Genomic DNA, 17,510 nt, shown 5'->3' on the forward strand with positions numbered 1-17,510 from the left:
ACACACACACACACACACACACACACACACACACACACACACACACAAATGCGGATATGTAAATACACTCACCTGTCTGGGGATCTACAGAGAAGTACTGTTGGCCCTGCACCAGTGTGTACACTAGCTTGGCGCTGTTGCCATAAGTTGGGTCATCAGCATCTGTCGCTGTCACCTGGATTATAGATGTGCCTGCAGGGGAGGAGAGGAGAGGAGGGGGGGGAGAGAGAGGAGTAAAGGAAAAGGAAAGAAAGGAAGCAAGGAGAGAGAGTCAAAACATGGTAGAGCTGGAGCTAAGTGGACAGAACGCATATGAAGAAAGCTTTATATCGAGACAACCTCCACTCTCCTCTCTCACTCCTTCTTTTTCAATCTCTTTCCGACGGCAGTGTGACAAATACTTTATCCCCCCCCACCTCCCTTCGCTGCCTCCCTCCTCCACCCTGCCCCCCCCACCCCCCCTCGATTCCCACTGTCTCACTTCATTTCTCTTCATCTCCGTCTCCAATTCCCTTTAGCTCCCCGTCTCAATCGGACCGTCTGTCTCTTCCACGGCCTTCCTTCTCCCGCTCACTGCCTTAAATCGTCTTTCTATGGCTCATGGAGTGTCAGTTTGGCGAGGGGGGGTATTGGAAAGAAATATATACTTGATACAGTAAACACATTTTATGTATGCATATGTCTATATTATAGTGCAAATATTTTTCCCAGTGGGACTGGAGCCAGACGAGATAGGGAAGGAAGAATGGATTTGTGGGAGCAGCTGCTACTTTATTTCTGATCAAAGCCATGACAGGATCACTATGGGGAAGATAGGTGGGAGTGTGTGTGTGTGTGTGCGTGTGTGTGTGTGTGTGTGTGTGTGTTTGAGAGAGAGACTTCTTTGTGCCACAGTGGAAAAGTGACTAAATTAAAAGATAATTCCGGTTTTGGGTCTCAACCATCTGCAAAGTACATTTGCTGGTAAAACTTTCACAATAACACTTGAGTGAGATTGTGAATGCAGGACTTTGACTGGAGTATTCTTCTAGTTTTACAGACCTGAGTACTTCTTCCACCACAGTAAACCCTGTTGGTTATAATAACTTACTGGATTGTCTGAGATCTGCAACAACAACGCAATAAAACCCGAGAAGGCAAGAAACACAAGCAGTCATGATGTAGCACTCCCAGTTTAGACATCAAATCGTCTAAACCGCTTTATTTGCAGGCGAGCGCACCAGCAGCATAAGGTTGGTATTAAACCGTAAACCCTGATTTCTTTGTTTTCAGATGTCTGGCCATTATTTCAAATCCATGCTAAGTTTTCATTTCTTTCTCCATTTCTTGCCAGCTAGAAAAAAAACAAATACCATTAAAACACGATCCTTCACCAAACCAGCTTCACTCAGACTACAAAGTGTTTGCTATTGAATCACATTGTTATTTTATTCCTCTACTATAGATATTGTGGAGAAGTGCAGAGGGGGGGGGGGGCAGAAGCAGATAAGTAGACAGAAATGTTTCTTTTGACAGCAGTTAAGAAAAACTAATCAGACTTAGGGATCAAACGGTGTGACTCTGAAGGTTGATGCAACAAGTGCAAGGCGGAGGCAAGGCTATTGGTATGCAGCCCGCCAGCCGTGCTGTACAGCCACAGACACACTCGGCGGGGATCAAACAATCGCACTGACATGCATCCCTCTGGAGCGCGTGTTAAGACGTCTGTCCTCTCGGGGAAAAAAAGGAATAGGAGTCCTTCGCTGGTTTGTTTACATACATATAAGGTTAAACTTCAAATGTGAGTTATTCTCCTAGAATGCAGATACACATCTGGCAAGATGGTTATACCCAGTCGGGTGAAACCGACACAAAACACTTTGCAGGCACAAATTTCAAGCTGGGGCGGGGGGGACTGGCTCGGTTCCAGCTTGCACATCGCATCAGTGTCTCACCGCCGCCCCCCCCCCCATCCTTAAATATCTCATGTATCACAGGTCTATAGTCTGCAAAGTGCCTTGGTAAACATTGAATCGTGGAGTAAATATTGAATCCGTGATTGACTGAACAACTCAATCTGAAGACTGAGCCGCCACGAGGAGCAGACACTCGCAAGGCAGCCGATAGGATTACTAAATAGTGCTCGTCTGCATCCCCCTCCTTCCTCCTCCCCGGGCCTCTGCCCCAGCAGGCTGCTGGCAGAGTCATTATTCTAATCTGAATTAAACAATTGGGTGCGGGTGTGGCCCTCGATGTCTACAAACCACCTGAAGCAGACGACCTCGGGTCACATTCGCTGAACTTTGCTAAAGTAACCATTTTAGAGGGTGAATTATTTATTTTTTTATAAAAGCTACCAGCATCTTTTCTGGCAAATTCAAAAGTTTTCCTGAAAGCAATTCTCCCTGCTGTAAAAAAGAAAAGAAAAAAAGGGCAAGAGTGCTCCTCAAAGTAGAAGCCATTTTCAACGGGCAGAGCGGAATTTAAATGGAGATTAGAGTACTTTTTCTTCATGTAAACTGTTTCCTACAGGCACTCTGCAGTCATGCTCTGAATTACAATCGCAGGCAGTTATTGTCACTCCAACATCTCACTGCAAAAAAAAGAAACTACCTCTGTCCCTACCTCTTATTTCATTCCTATTCCAAGCACTGCTGTCACACTGCACATGATCTCCCCTCAGTCACGGAAATATACTCAGGTCACTGTGGCTGTGACATGCTCACTATCACCGCTATTCAGGGGGAAATTGAATGAAAATTGACTTCTTTCAAAGTGGAAGATAATTTTATAATCCTCTGTAATTTCTTATTAAATTGGGGTTAAAAAAAAGGGCCATTTCTCGTGTTTGTGTGCAACGGCTCCTCTGCTTTCGGAGAATGCCTCCACTCTGTTCTCATGAATTTAGTTGATATACTGTATTATGTTTTTTTCGGGGGGGGGGGGATAAACACGGACACTGCCATACATCAATGCCAACAGGAAACAGCGCGGTGTTTAAGCATGCATTTCTAAACTGTACCCTCAGATGTGCTGTAGATTTATCCAGGATAGACTTTTGATGGATTTGAAGGTGTTAGCCCCAGAAGCCCACTTACCTATTATTAATTTTTTTTTCCTCCATGATTGTCGTCGTGGCTGAATTTCTTCATTCTTAAAGATTCTGCCACAGTAACAGCATTTCGCAGTGCTCTGAGGGCTCTATGTTTTTCTGCAACGGGCTGCCAGTGCAGGTGGTGGGTGTGAGCACCTAATTCGTGGTTCGCGTTGCGATGTGTAATGGAGGCTGAAACGGTATGAATACGGAACTGGTGGGCAGAATAGATTACTCGTAGGTGGGTTTCCAGTTTTGCCCAATCGCGTCAGCTCCTCATCCCGGTTAAAAAGCGCCCGACAGCTTCCTAATGAGCCGAGAGGAGACTCTGGAAGAGAGCAGATCCCGAAGCAGCGACGCGGTACACACGACTCGAATATGAATACAAGCATCCCTAATAGAAAGATTATGTAGTACAATGCAAGTTTCTATTTCTACAGCTCCTACGTTTTTATGCTCAAATGATTAAATATGTTGTTTTCAGTTAGTTAGAACATTTAAATGCGCACAATCAAGCCACAACTGCATACTGAGATTTAAAAAAGAAGCCATTTGCACTATAACTTGGGAGCTCCCCATAATAATATTAATAACAACATTATTATTATCATAACCCAAACTGTTCAGATTGTGCATAATTACAAGCTCCACATCGTTAGAATTAGAGAGTGCAAATGCACTGTATCATGACTAAAGGTATTTAATCAACAAAAGGGAAAATACCTCGCAGACCCAACCAGCAGCTGTGGTGACAGTGTTATTAAAAATCACTCATTAATCTAGCCTGCATTGCATTTGAGTTCTATTTGCATCCGAGTTTGATTTGGGGCGTTTTGTAGATGTCAGTGTGTGCGTGTGTGCGTGTGCGCATCACTCCAGCCATGAAATCTTCTCTGTCTGGTCCGAGCAGGCAGGAAACAGAGATGCGATTTCATGCCGAAAGAGCAATAAAATTGCGCAGCGCCGGCCGACCCGCCTGCTCCCGACAGAAAAAAGAGCATTTGAGTGCTCAAATAAAACTCCACCATGACGTCAGATGTGTCATTTGCATGTGCTTTTCACGATGAACACGATCCACACTTCGTACAAAAAGTACGAGACCGGGGGACGGTTACATTGAGGTGAAGCGCGTGGCCTACATTTCTAGAAACTGTAGCAGCGCAGATGCCCTTCACTTTGTGCCGCTTCTAGCTTGTCACTGCACTGAGGGCCCTTTAGAAGCTATATCGAGGTGTTACAATCTGAAAAGGGCAGATTGCTACGTGGACATAAAGCTGTGAGGAAAACTATACAGAGGGGAATGTTTCACTTCCCTCCGTCTTGCACCCCCACCTGCCAGTTTGCCAGATCTCATACATTAGTAAATGTTTGCACAGTTGCTCTCAGTGCCTTTGACTTTGCAGAAGTCTTCGGAGCCTAAAGGGAAACGCGGAGAAGATCAAATAGGCCTCTTATAAACACATCATATGGACACGCGTCGCCGCGTCGTTCATTCATTACACCTTGAGCAGGTTAAACTGTTTTCATTTAATTATATTTCTGAATATTAAGTGCTCTAATTTGGGGAAAACTGCTGGAGGCATGCCGTGTTGCTTGTTTTGAATACAATATCAGTTCGCCTCAATGAAATTAAACTGTCAAGACTGAGCTGAAGTGTGCTGAATGAAGACCGGCGGAAATGTCAGCACATTTCAATTTACTGACGGATTCTCACCTTGTGAAGAACTTCACCTTGACTATAAGCCACAGCGCTGTTGATGAAAACGTGCTCTCTTCAGTCCGTACGTGCTTGTGATAAATCCCCACGGAATCATTCAATGTTTGTTTACGTGGATGATCATATCCTTCTACTTATGCCTATTTCCTGCATTAAAACCACTGACAACAAATATTCATGACTAACTAAGTTAACAAGTCTTTCAGTAGAAGTTCAAACATGTCTCCAGACTTATAATTTAATCAAATTTATAACGCTACGCAGAATCGTTGCCGCGTAGTTGGTTAAACCAACAGTAAATCCAAAAAAAAGCTGATTTGTTCCCCTGCCATGCCCGAAGATAAAGATATAATAGAAGAGTTTTATGGCTCGTAGCTAGAGACCAGACCAGCAGCGCGTCATCGCCGCTGACACTGCCGCTAAAATTTGAGGCATGTAAGATATGTGAATTTTCACCGTCAGTGCAGTAAATTGCTAAATGACGCTGGTGACAGTTACGTTACTGCCGATGGGTGAGTTAGCTAAGCTAGCTCGAGTGGGAGGCTGCTCAACCTATAGATCAAACCGATGGCCATGTCAAGTCATCGCGATAACGCTATTGTGAATTATTTAGGCCATGACGATTGTGTAGTGAAAATGAGATATTGTGACAGCCCTAGTAGGATCACATCTCTCATAGTAAAGAGCTGATTGCAAAAATACTTCTTTTTTCAGGGACTTTAAAGAACTGATCCTGTAAATAGGTATTTGTAATGTAGATTTAAAAAGAAGCATTTGAATAATTCAGACCTTCTCGTGTTTTAGATCTATTTTGTGACACATGGGAGCACTTTCGCTGTGAACGCAGCGTTAAAAACCAATAACTTTGGAGAAGAGTCCATCAAAATGCAGGAATCATTTCCATCTGCGGCAGTAAGCTCTGCATTTAGTATTCAGACTCAATACTGAGTTGTAAATAAACTCTCCCTCGCTCAACTTTGTATTCCGATAACTATCCATGTATTGAATCTACTAAATTGCAGCAGGTTTTCTACCCATTTGATGAAGGCTGAACAGGCTGTGAATAAAAAGGCATTAGACTGTGAATGGAATCCTAGCAGGTAGTAATGCTGCATCAGTGCCGTGTTGCATAACAGCTGTATAGCCGCAGCTGTCTAAACCTCATACTTACATTGTATTTCAAATATTACTTCATGTCCAGTCACAGTGTTTAACATAATAACTGTTTATATTACAGTTCTTTTAACAGAGGTATAAAACGTTTCCAACGCTGAGTCAATTATTGCCGTCGTTTAGCAGTCAATAATTGATATTTTGCACTTTTCACATTCTTCTCAGCGTGAGGGCAGTTTTTTGTGTGCAGGTTTTACAGACTGCTTGTTCAAAGCTGTAGGATAGGAATAAGAGAAATGGGATGGAACTAATAAAGCGCCCTGTCTAGCCATGGTCAAGGAGGACATCCGTCATTCGGGAGCTTGACAGTAGTGGTACTATATTCTGATTAAACAGCAAACCAATAAAAGGCCGACAGCCTTACTTTATGTACAGAATGGGACTTCAAAAAACGGTCAATCGAGGTAAGTTCTCATCCCGGCCATTAAGATGATTTTTTCTGTAAGGTTTCTGCTCTCATTACTCAATCGCAGAAAGGAGAGAGGACGGAGAGCGATGAGATAAAGAAATGTACGAGAAGGACAACTTTTGATCCGTCAGCCGAATGAGCAATCTTTTCAAATTCAGGACTGTAATTACGTTACCTCGTGTTCAGCTTTGCGCAAGGTTACCTGGTCAAACTCTAATAACGGGGCCCTCGGTGTTGTCTTCTGGTTCGAAAGATTAAGCGTAATCACCTTTCTATCTTGAATGAAAAATGTAACTACTCACTGCTGTCTGGGTGGCAGATGGTGTTGCGACAGCAATTTATTCATGTAACGCAACAAATTGTGTTTCTGTAGACGAGTGAGCGAGTCACATCGCAGCAGAAAGTTCAGATGATCGTATTAGAGGACAGCTTCGGGCAGCTTTCCTTGTAAACAAAATCAGTTTACGTACAAGAATTCAATTCAGGACAGAGGAATTAGAAAACGATCTGAAACTGTAACATGTGTTCTCCTCTATGGAGCCCCAAAGTGGTCAATATTAATGAGTAAATAAGACTTATGAAGTATGTATAATAATATGCAGGGATGATATATTGTTTTAGGCCAACAGGAAGTTAGCATTGCACTGGTTCCCTTCACGGAGAACCGATCTACTGGAAACACATCATTCAGCCTGTTGTTTTAGACGCCTCAAAGCTTCATGATGGTAATGCTCTGAAGAGAAGTTTGTTAAAGACGCGTGTCACAGAGGAGACCATAATTAGCAAAAAATGATCAAAAAAGGTTCCACACATTTACACGTATCAACTCGAAGGAGCCAATTCCGTGAAAAGAGTCCGTCTGCACATCACTACTGGTGAGTCAGCTGGGGGCATATTTTAATTGGCTGAAAGGTGAGCGAGGCAATCCACTGCCATGAAAAGTGGCATTATGAAAGAAAAGTGCCATTGGAATAAAATGCCATGATGAAACAAAAACAGACTTAAAAAAAAAAAAAAAAAACTTTTCTAAACATAAAAAAAAATAATTCATTTTTAATTATACACGATATTAGTTTTCACAGCAATTACTTGAGTTTTAAATGAAAGTTAAATTCTGTGTTATTTATTTTTTCTATATTTATTTGTTCTTTCGATTAATTACAACCTAATGTCTTGTTTATTTATTCAACAACAAATACTTTGAGCTCCATACTCTCCTCCCCACACTGCCCTCCCAACTTCCAGTACCTATATTTGCCATCTCAGGCACGATGGCGCTGTAGGGGCCATCGTCAAAGATCGGCGGGTTGTCGTTGATGTCCTGCACCCGGATTATGAACTGCGACGAGGGCTCCAGGGCGCGGTCCGTCTGCCTGTCGGTGGCCGTGGCGATGAGACGGTACTCGTCCTTCTCCTCCCGGTCCAGTGGCTTGGTGACGTGGATGTTGCCGGTCTTCTCGTCTATCACGAAGACCGAGCCGGCCCCCTCGCCTCGCAGGACGTATTTGGTGCGTCCATCGTTCCTGTCCATGTCGGTGTGGAGCTAGGTGAGCGGGGACGGAGAGAAGGGGTGAAGAGAGGATATGTAAACAAAAGCAAAGACCAATAAAAGGAAAAACAGGGGGAAACAGGAAGTGGAAAGATGTGAGAGGTAAGGGACACAAAGGGTGGGAGAGAAAGATGGGAATAAACACCAGTTAAAAATGAAGTTTGTTTTTTCGAGACAGGCATTGAAGACAAAACAAGCAGATTATCCTCAGCATGCCTCCAGGATATAATGAATTTAAACAGAGGCAGACAAGAAATAGGCTCCCTCTCTCTCTCTCTCTCTCTTTCTCTCTCTCTCTCTCACACACACTTCCCTCCCACTGTGCTGTGTCTCCTCTCTCCATTCCTGCAGTACGAGCAGTTATGAACCAACTCCTTGATCACCAATGATATCCAGAACACATACTCTCCCGCTCGCTCTTAAAGCCTCTATTCACTTCCCAGGCAGCTGTGGACGGTAAGAGCTTACTAGTCCGCGCACATGCAGTGCCCCGGCCATTTAATGAAAGCACCAAATCAAAGGAATAATGAACAGCGGGCCAATCAATTATTCCCTGACTAATAGGTGTGTATGAGGGATAGTAGAGGGGTGCATGGGAGTGGGACATGCCGTATCGATCACAGCCCTGTGTTGAGCTTTATTGGATCAGCGCCTGGCGGGATGGCAGAGCAGCGGAGCGACCAGCAGCCTCTCATGCAGGGAGAGGTAATATCGGGGGAAGGCTCCACACTGTCCTCCGTCCCCGACGAGAGAGACACGCCAGCGGGATGCGCCCAGCACATCAAGATTCAATCTCATTACCCCGCACCTACGTGGATCGAATAGCAACTGTGACCGGGGGAAAAAAAAGGAAGAGAGTGCTAAATTAGCCGTCGCTCGCAAGAAAGTGTGACATTGTGACTTTAGACGGGAGGGGGGGGGAGTGCAGGAGATGGATGGGTGGGTTAGCTCAGGCGAGCATTGTTGCATGGCAACAGCTAAGCACATCTGCTAAAACGAAATGAGAATGGATACTGTGAATCGAAATTTTCATTTACTTTGAGGATTGCCATTTTTCAGGGGGCGGGGGGGGGGGGGAGATAGCACGGATACGCCGGCTTCCCAGGGGGTAAACGATAAGCACGGATGTTGACGAAGGTTGTTTATAGCGAAGAAAGCAATCAGGAGTTCAGACTGTCGGGAAGTCGGAAAAAAAGTGTGTGAACAATTTGGCACAAAGTCAAAAGTTAAACAAGGCTTCACCTTCAAAGTGTCCCCACATTTAAATAGCAATGCAGAGTGGGGAATCTGAAAGGCCGACATGTGTGAGAGCAGTATGCACTTAGGAAACTAGGAAAAGACCTAATGTTGTTCAAAGGTTGAGTCTTTAACTTTAACCGAGGGGTTAGCTTTGACTAGCTTTAGCATGTTTATGCTAGCTCGGTTGCTGAAGGAAGCCCAAGGAACCGTTGAGGCCATAGCTAAAGTGACCATGCGTTAAAGTGATACGTCAACTGAAATCTTTGACTGACAATATCAAACACTCTCCCCTGTGAGCTTCAAAATTCGCTGTGGAAGCTTTACAGTTTGTCGGGGCCAGCGGCATCAAATAGTGACGAAAAGACTCAAAACGTCCACAGAAACATCTTAAACCACTCCTGCCAAAAGCAAGTCTCCGCTTTCCAGCAGTTATATTTTCACCAAAATGTAGCTAAAGAACACTGTTAAAGAACAACTCTGCTGAGCTCGTGAGCATTGTTCAGACAGTAGCGTGTGAGCTCTGCTGAGGAGACATTGTATTTAACCATTCTGGTAAAGCAGACTGAGCACACAGCCATAGTGGACCGAATTATGATGCAGAGGTGCTTTGAACATTTTCCCTTGACATTTTTACATTGTATTTTTGTCCAGGGTGCAGACTCCAGGAGACAGGTTTTGAGCAGCGAATCATTTCTAACTTTTCTCAATATAGATTCGTGATGGCAACAGCAGCATCTCAGTTTATTTTTGCACTTTTTGCCGATTTGCAATGCCTGCCAGTTCAAACACTCTTTGTCATTATGTTTTTTTTCTTTTTCCCAGCAGACATTTTGACTTGTGATAGCAGGAAAAGCACATGTCTTACGAATAACAATGACGATGACTCATTCCTTTGCATGTCAAAATGCATTTGAATGAAAAAGGCCGGTCCAGCAGCTGTCCCCTGCATGTCTGCTGCATACTCTATAGGTTCTGGACATTAAAGTCAGGGTTGGTGATCTTCTTCAAAACCGTTTTTTTGATATCTTTGTTGATATTCTCATTACATCCTGACAACAATCGATGAATCAGATGACAAAACGAAAGAAAGAAATGTCGGTATCTGTGGCTGTCGCAGGACTGCAACAAGCCCGTCCAATCATTTCATTCCGCCCGAATGAAATGATTGGACGGGCTACCCTCCTGTCTACCTACCTGCCTGTCTACCTGCGTGTGTTCTGCCCTCGATCTTATTGCTCGTCACCTAGCTAGTTCAACAGCTGTGCATACTAACAATAGCTATGTTTGTTGTTTACACTCATTTCGATATGTTTATTGTCATCATGATAATTTGGGAAGAGTGGCTTTGGGGGGAGGCCTGAAGGGACGGGCTGTCAGTGTTGCTGACTTGGCGACTTTCTCATTAGATTTAGCGACTTTTGGATCTAGTGCTGATAGCTACTTTCTTTGAAAAGGAGTTTGCTACACTGAGCTGGGTTTTCCGGTTGGAATTTGTTTTTAATCTGGCGTATTCTTGCTAGTTACTGAAGATTACCAACCCTAGTAAGTAAACTTCTCTTTTTTACCTGCTGTTAGTTTGAGCACCTGCCAGAACTGTGCCATGGCTTATACATAAGGCATATGTATGGCACAATTAAGACCTGCCCTGTAAATTTAAATCCAGTCTATCTAGATTCTATCAAAGACAGACTGGTGCACCATTCATAGTTAAATCAGTAAAGTAGACAAATGGCCTCCACATGGTAGCTCTGGTACAATATAAAAACCTGGCAAAAGCAGTGGTGCGAAGTTTCGGGCCAAATGGTGTATGCCTCAATTTTACTATATTTCAAAATGGCACGAGGAAATGGTGAACAATCAGTGCAGGGCGAGAAAAACGGTGTGAGCTTGAACGCCTGAAAGTACCGCACAGACGATAATGGGCCAATAGTGTCTTGGCAACATGCAGGTAAGCTATTAAGTCATGTTATACCATCATAATCATGTTGGCCTGCTTTGTTTGTTTGTTTGTTGCCACCTGTGTAGGTTTACAATGTTTTGTTACTGAATCTAATTGTCTGTCGTTGCAGCCAGGGTCACACGAGTTCTCTAAAAACGACTTTATTTGAACCTATGCTGAGTTTAGAGTCGCCCTCATCCTCCATCTTCTGTGGGGAGCAACTGGGGCCAATTGGCCAAAACACCCGGCCGGTCAGGACCACCATGAGAGCCCGGTTCCCCCACTCTTCTTAACGAAGTGCCATTAACAATCAAAGTCTTAACGGCCCTGCAGCTTAACGAGGGGACTTAACGAGCTTCTTAATGAAGCCCCGGCCATCATTACCACAGTGAGCGGTGGCGGCGCTGATTGAAAGCACAGCTCGGAGTCATTCTGGAGCAGGGGAGCCCAGCCGAAGGAAACCAAATCCATTTAAGGCTGACCTCTCACCCTTATCTGTTCCTCCTCGATTAATAGGAAAGTATAATAAGGACCACGTATCCAGATTTGATGGCTGTGGATGCTGTGTAGCCACAGAGGTGGCACGGCATTCGGAATATCTTTCAGCAACCTGTCAGTGTGCGAGGATACCCAAACAATATTACACAGTAACAACTACTAGATGTCGCCATATTTCACTTCCGCTTAACTAGAATAATATTGCACCTCATAACTCCCGCGTTTCATATCCCGCTGATATGCCATCAAATATATCAAGAGCCAAACAATATGAAGCCACTGGCCACGAAAAGCCAAATTTACCGATGTGTCACCTCTGCCTGGAGAATGATTTCAGCATGATAAGCTGCCATTTCCATTTCCCCTGGCGCCAGTTGTGTATGTTACCCCCAGCCTCCCCAGACTCCTAAATCTCTTCAATTACTTATATTATCATAAGGTAATATGCTTATATTCATATACTCAATTTCACATTTTTGCAATAACCATAAATCATGAAGCGAGGAGGAAAAGTACTCTCTGCCAACCTCTAAATCATTTAAATAACTAATACCCCATATACACAATTTCACATTTCTGCTGCACGATAAATCACAAAAACAGCAGGAAAATGTGTTTTTTTTCCCACAGCCGTGCATTAGCCTAATGAATGTGGATGTCTTCCCCCACAAATCCAGCAAGTGTGTGTGTGTGTGTGTGTGTGTGTGTGTGTGTGGTCGCTGTGTTTGTGTGAGGCTGAAAAAGGGAGGCGACTTTACAGTAAAAAATTACAAACGTGTAAACGCTCACGTGAAACGCCTATCGGGGTGCAGCGCCACCGCCGGGCCCTGCGATTGGCAGCTGGGCTCAGTTCCCCGAACGCGTCAGGGAGAGTCTGCAAGGGCACGCAGGCAGGTACGAGAATATCCCCCAATCTCCTCTGGAAAGGTGGAGGGGAAGCTACTCATGTGGCGACTTCAAGAGAACCGCAGGCCGATAGGACAACCGCAAGCCCCACCGGACGGGCGAATTCCACAAGAAGGCGGGGCGGTGGTACCGAGCCAGCTCTTTCATATCAGCCAGGAAGTGTCGAGCAGGGCGGAGGGGGAGAGGGTCAGCCAATCGATTTGGAGCAGGCCCAACGATTCAGAGAGGTGTCTGAAGAAAACGGGGCCGATCAGGGGAAATGGCAGCAAAAATTTAATTTGGGACAGGGCCCATAAGAGTTCAGAGAGCCCGTTTGAAATGAAACCGAGCCTCGTGGCCGGCCTACCCACCACTGAGATATCATTAGTTTTGCTTGAGGGTATGAGTAGGTGTTTGTGTGTGTGTGTGTGTGTGTGTTTAAAGAAAGAGGTGTAATGACTCTGAGTCTCCCTCTGCCCTGGCTGGACCTCCACTTGGCACAGTCATTGCACAAGGAGTGGACAAGGAACCAGGGCGTGACTAAGAATCTGTCTCTGTGTGTGTGTGTGTGTGTGTGTGTGTAGGTGTGTGTGTGTGCGCGCGTGCCTGTGAGTGCGAGCAGCGCCTAACCTGGAGAGAGAAGAAAGAGTTGAGAGCAGGCCAGAGAGTGCGGGGCGGTTAATAGAGCACAGCGCAAAGCCGAGGCCAACATCTACACGCCGACTAGTAATTAAAGTCAACAACTCTCTGGGCCGGCTGTGATCATCTCTGCCATCATCAGATGTCCTCGCTCACGCTCTCTCTCTCTCTCCCATCTGGAGAAGCAATGGATCCCCATCTGGGGCTCAGGAGAGAGAGAGACACACACACAACACACATATCCGAACACAAGCGAGTGTGTGGACACAGGTATGATAGGCCCTTAAATTCAAGGGTGGGATTAACAGCATCAGTGCAGTTGGTATTTAACAGGTGAGGGACTCTTTGAAAATGACTGGGGTTGTGAAAGAGACTGAGGCTTTATGTATCCATATTTTCTTTTCTTTGTAACAAAAACACAGCTTAACCTTCATTTCATATATTATTTGTGCTATGACTGTGTGCTCAAGGTTTCTTGTGGTTGCAGCGATTCACAATTTCTTTTTGAAAACCTGTTTTATTGAATATTTTAAACCGTCATTGACTGCTGAGTGCTCATTAGTCTTAACCGGCCAGTAGAGGCAACTGCTTCATAAGCAAGCGAGGCCTTTCCAGCAGTCGGCTAGGGCTGAAAACAAGCTTTACCTTGTCTGTCGTGGGCCACATTTTAGCCTCTGTCGTGGTTTAAAAGCAGACTTCCATCGAACGGTTTGGTCTCATTTTGAACTGGAGAATCCGGAGATTAATTCCACTAAAGTTAGGCACAATGAAAAACATCCCTGTTGTTGTAATCTTTCCCGCCGTCTTGAATGTAAGGGAGCCGGGAGGGACAACCGAGTGAGATTTAACTCTTACATAGAGACGTACCTGGCATTTCTGGTACAAGCTTTGTTGGCTTGACGTTTCGCCTCGCTGTATTTGTGTTCTTTCCGCAATTTGTCCGCCACTTTTGTAGCTTCCTCTTGGAATGCGTGTTTGCACTTGTGTCTGCACTCGCATTGCCCGGAGGCTGACACCCAGAAAACGTAAGAAAATAAGAACATACAGGCAGAGGGCAGGTTCTCTGCAGGTACTGACACCGCCACACACTTCTAGTGGGTCATAAGTGATGATTGAGAGGGAATACTTTTGTATCTGTCTCAGTCCATGTAATGCTTTTTAGGAAAATCCTTCACAGCATACCTTTAATTGAATGATACACTCATTACTTACTTATCATTGGATATGCTAACAATCAATTGAATTGATTCATTGGAACCAATTCAACGCTGTAGTTCAATTATTCCTGTAATTGTTACCAAATTATGTGGTTATTTCCAGGAAATGATTATTCAGAAATTAAAAACCCATAAAATAATGCGTTACCAAATTAGCCTTTGCTACCCGTATTTGGGATTTAATATCTGTCAATGCGCTTCAGTGACCACCAACTCTCTGAAGAGGCAAATGATTTCACTGTAATTGCATGTGGGTACGAGCACTGATCTTTGTCAATTGGACTGTTTTGGCGATGAGGCTCATTTGCATCGAAAGGGGACGATTTTGCACCGAACGCATGCATATTACCTCATTCAAAGACGTGCAAATACCACAGAAACGCAGAGGAGCTATTTGCTTGGCTGCGCAGTTAGAGGTGCATTTCGCGCCTTAGCAGGTGATTTTGAGATGTGCACGGTTTCTTTGTGTCATATTTGTGCAGGTTTAGCGGCCTGCAAAAGCCGCGCAATCCTTTGGTGAATTCCCCCCTCACTGTGTCTGCTTCAACTTTCACCAACTGTACAGTCCCTGACAAAAGTCTTGTCGCTTGGGTACAAGTTGATCTTAAGTGCCCCTCAAATATATTTGTAATCAATTTTTTTTTACAAGAAATGGCTAATTTCAGTCCCAACAGCTTTTGAAATAATGTTTTGGTGCCAAACGAAACTGCTGAAAAGCATTCTAACGTTCACAGCTTGGTAAAGCCCACTGAGTCAGTTTTTGCAAAGACAAAAGTCTTGTCGCCTTGTCATATGATGCACCCAATCCTAGATTACAGCCTCACCTGTGATCAATAATTGATCAATCAATTAGTGGGTGTGTATAAAAAGAACCCCAGCACACCAGACCTTCACATCAACTGCAACTTGACCTCTGACAACATGCCTAAGATTCACCCTGAGACCAAAGCGCTGATTATCAAGAGGCTGAAGACCAGATCCACTGCTGAGGTGGCTGACACCTTCAATGTGTCTCAGCGTCAAGTACAAAGAATAAGAAAAAGATTTGAAGAGACTGGAGATGTTTTTGACAAGCCCAGGTCCGGCAGACCCCGCAAGACAACTGCTCAGGAGGACCGTTTGTTGGCTCGAAAATCCAAGGCCAGCCCCTTTTCCACTGCAGCAGAGCTCCACCAGGCCTGGTCACCTCAAGTCCCCGTGTCAACCAGGACAGTTTGTAGAATTCTGTCTCAAAATGGCCTCCATGGTCGAATCAGTGCCCAGAAACCAGCACTAAACAAAAGGCAATTAAAAAAACGTGTGGCATTTGCCAAGGCCCACAGCCTGCTAAAAGGATGGACGCTGGAAAAGTGGCAGAAGGTGGATTTCTCAGATGAATCTTCGGTTGAATTACATCACAGCCGCCGCAAATATTGCAGGAGACCTACTGGAGCCCGCATGGATCCGAGATTAACCCAGAAAACAGTTAAGTTTGGTGGCGGAAAAATCATGGTCTGGAGTTACATCCAGTATGGGGGTGTGCGAGAGATTTGCAGGGTGGAAGGCAATATCAATAGCCTAAAATATCAAGAAGTATTAGCTACCTCTTACATTCCCAACCATAAAAGGGGTCAAATTTTGTAGCAGGATGGTGCTCCATCGCATACTTCCATCTCTACATCAAAGTTCCTCAAGGCGAAGAAGATCAAGGTGCTCCAGGACTGGCCAGCCCAGTCACCAGACATGAACATCATTGAGCATGTCTGGGGTAGAATGAAAGAGGAAGCATGGAAGACGAAACCAAAGAATCTTGATGAACTCTGGGAGGCATGCAAGACTGCTTTCTTTGCTATTCCTGATGACTTCATCAATAAATTGTATGAATCATTGTCGAACCGCATGGATGCAGTCCTTCAAGCTCATGGAAGTCATACAAGATATTAAATATGGATCTCACAGCACCACTACTTAATTCACTGATGTTATGCAACATATTTTTGTATTTGAAGTAAATTATTTGTTCAATTTTCACATTACTCTCTGTAGGCGACAAAACTTTTGTCTTGCCAAAATCTGACCTTTCTGTGTTCATTAAATGATCAATCTTTCTTCAGTGAAGATAATTTGGGAGGGTTTTAGCTTTCATATGAGCCATTTCTAAAACCAATGGATTAATTAAAAGTCAGGTTATAAGCTGTTGTTTCTACAAAATGGATAAGTGACAAGACTTTTGTCAGGGACTGTACTTGTCGTAGTCGCGCACACAGTTTCCCAGTGCAATGAGGGATTTATTACCAACATAACCAGTTGGCTTATTTACATCATAAGCTTTATTTACACACTTGTAGTATCATATTATCATAACAGATAGAAATGATGGCCAAACTATGAGAATAAGAACCAAGTTCTCCTTCGCCTAAAATTCTTTCACCACAGTTCCAAATTGTCATGATGTGAAAACCCTCCCTTACACAAACCATTATAACCACATAAAACATAACCATAAAAAGCATGCAAATAGTGTTTCTCACAGGTGTGACACACGCATGCAAATGCGCTCGCTCTACTTGGACTGCTCGCCTCTCCTCTCTCCTCTCTAATCAATGCAGACACGCATAACAAAAACGCCTTCCAATTATGCAGAAGCACTCGATTGTAAGCCCCGCCACAGAAACACAAGCAGAAACCAGCCAGCCTCTGAGGAGCACTTGTGACTTCAGAAGAGGGACGTTTGTACTGTGACAAGTTTTAAATCCCGTCTGAACTTTCAATCAAACCCATTCTGGCAGCGAATGTGTGTCTGTCTGTGTGTGTGTGTGTGTTGGGGGGGGGGGGTTCCCTTTTGTTCTGCGCTCACAGTAAAATGTCACAGTCTCCTGTCGCTCCCTGTCTGCTTGTCTTACAGCAAGAGGCTGTTTGAATATATGTCGCGAGGAGCAGCAAGCTAATTGTTTAGCATTGATCCGCCATTGATCCAGCATTGAAGTTTTGGTTAGCGCCGATGATTGCCTCTTTAATTCAGTTGCGGTGTGGACATGTGTCCCTGTTCCCTCGTTTGATCTAATTCAGTCTGTCTCTGGAGGGCGCTCTGTGTGGCCTTCACTTCAACACACACCCCACACACAGACTGCAAAGTCCTTCTCTGTCACACACACACACACACACACACACACACACACACACACACACACAC

General features: G+C 44.4%; 1 protein-coding gene across 8 annotated transcripts in view; it reads right to left on the minus strand.

Moving 5' to 3' along the window:
- cdh24b (cadherin 24, type 2b) overlaps positions 1-17,510 on the minus strand; it is a 133,117-nt gene that overhangs the window by 56,349 nt on the left and 59,258 nt on the right. For 7 of the 8 annotated variants that reach the window (XM_031854781.1, XM_031854778.1, XM_031854774.1 and 4 more), the window contains 2 exons: positions 7,621-7,915; positions 73-192 (listed from right to left, as the gene is read on the minus strand). In XM_031854781.1, the coding sequence (XP_031710641.1) occupies positions 73-192; positions 7,621-7,903 (403 nt within the window). In that variant the 5' untranslated portion in view covers positions 7,904-7,915. Of the gene's footprint in view, positions 1-72; positions 193-7,620; positions 7,916-13,112; positions 17,476-17,510 lie in introns of those variants that run through there. The other variant, XM_031854780.1, reaches the window with a different exon arrangement.

The sequence above is a fragment of the Anarrhichthys ocellatus genome, unplaced genomic scaffold, assembly GCF_004355925.1.
Source record: "Anarrhichthys ocellatus isolate YVR2014 unplaced genomic scaffold, GSC_Weel_1.0 scaffold15, whole genome shotgun sequence".
In the NCBI taxonomy this organism is placed as follows: domain Eukaryota; kingdom Metazoa; phylum Chordata; class Actinopteri; order Perciformes; family Anarhichadidae; genus Anarrhichthys; species Anarrhichthys ocellatus.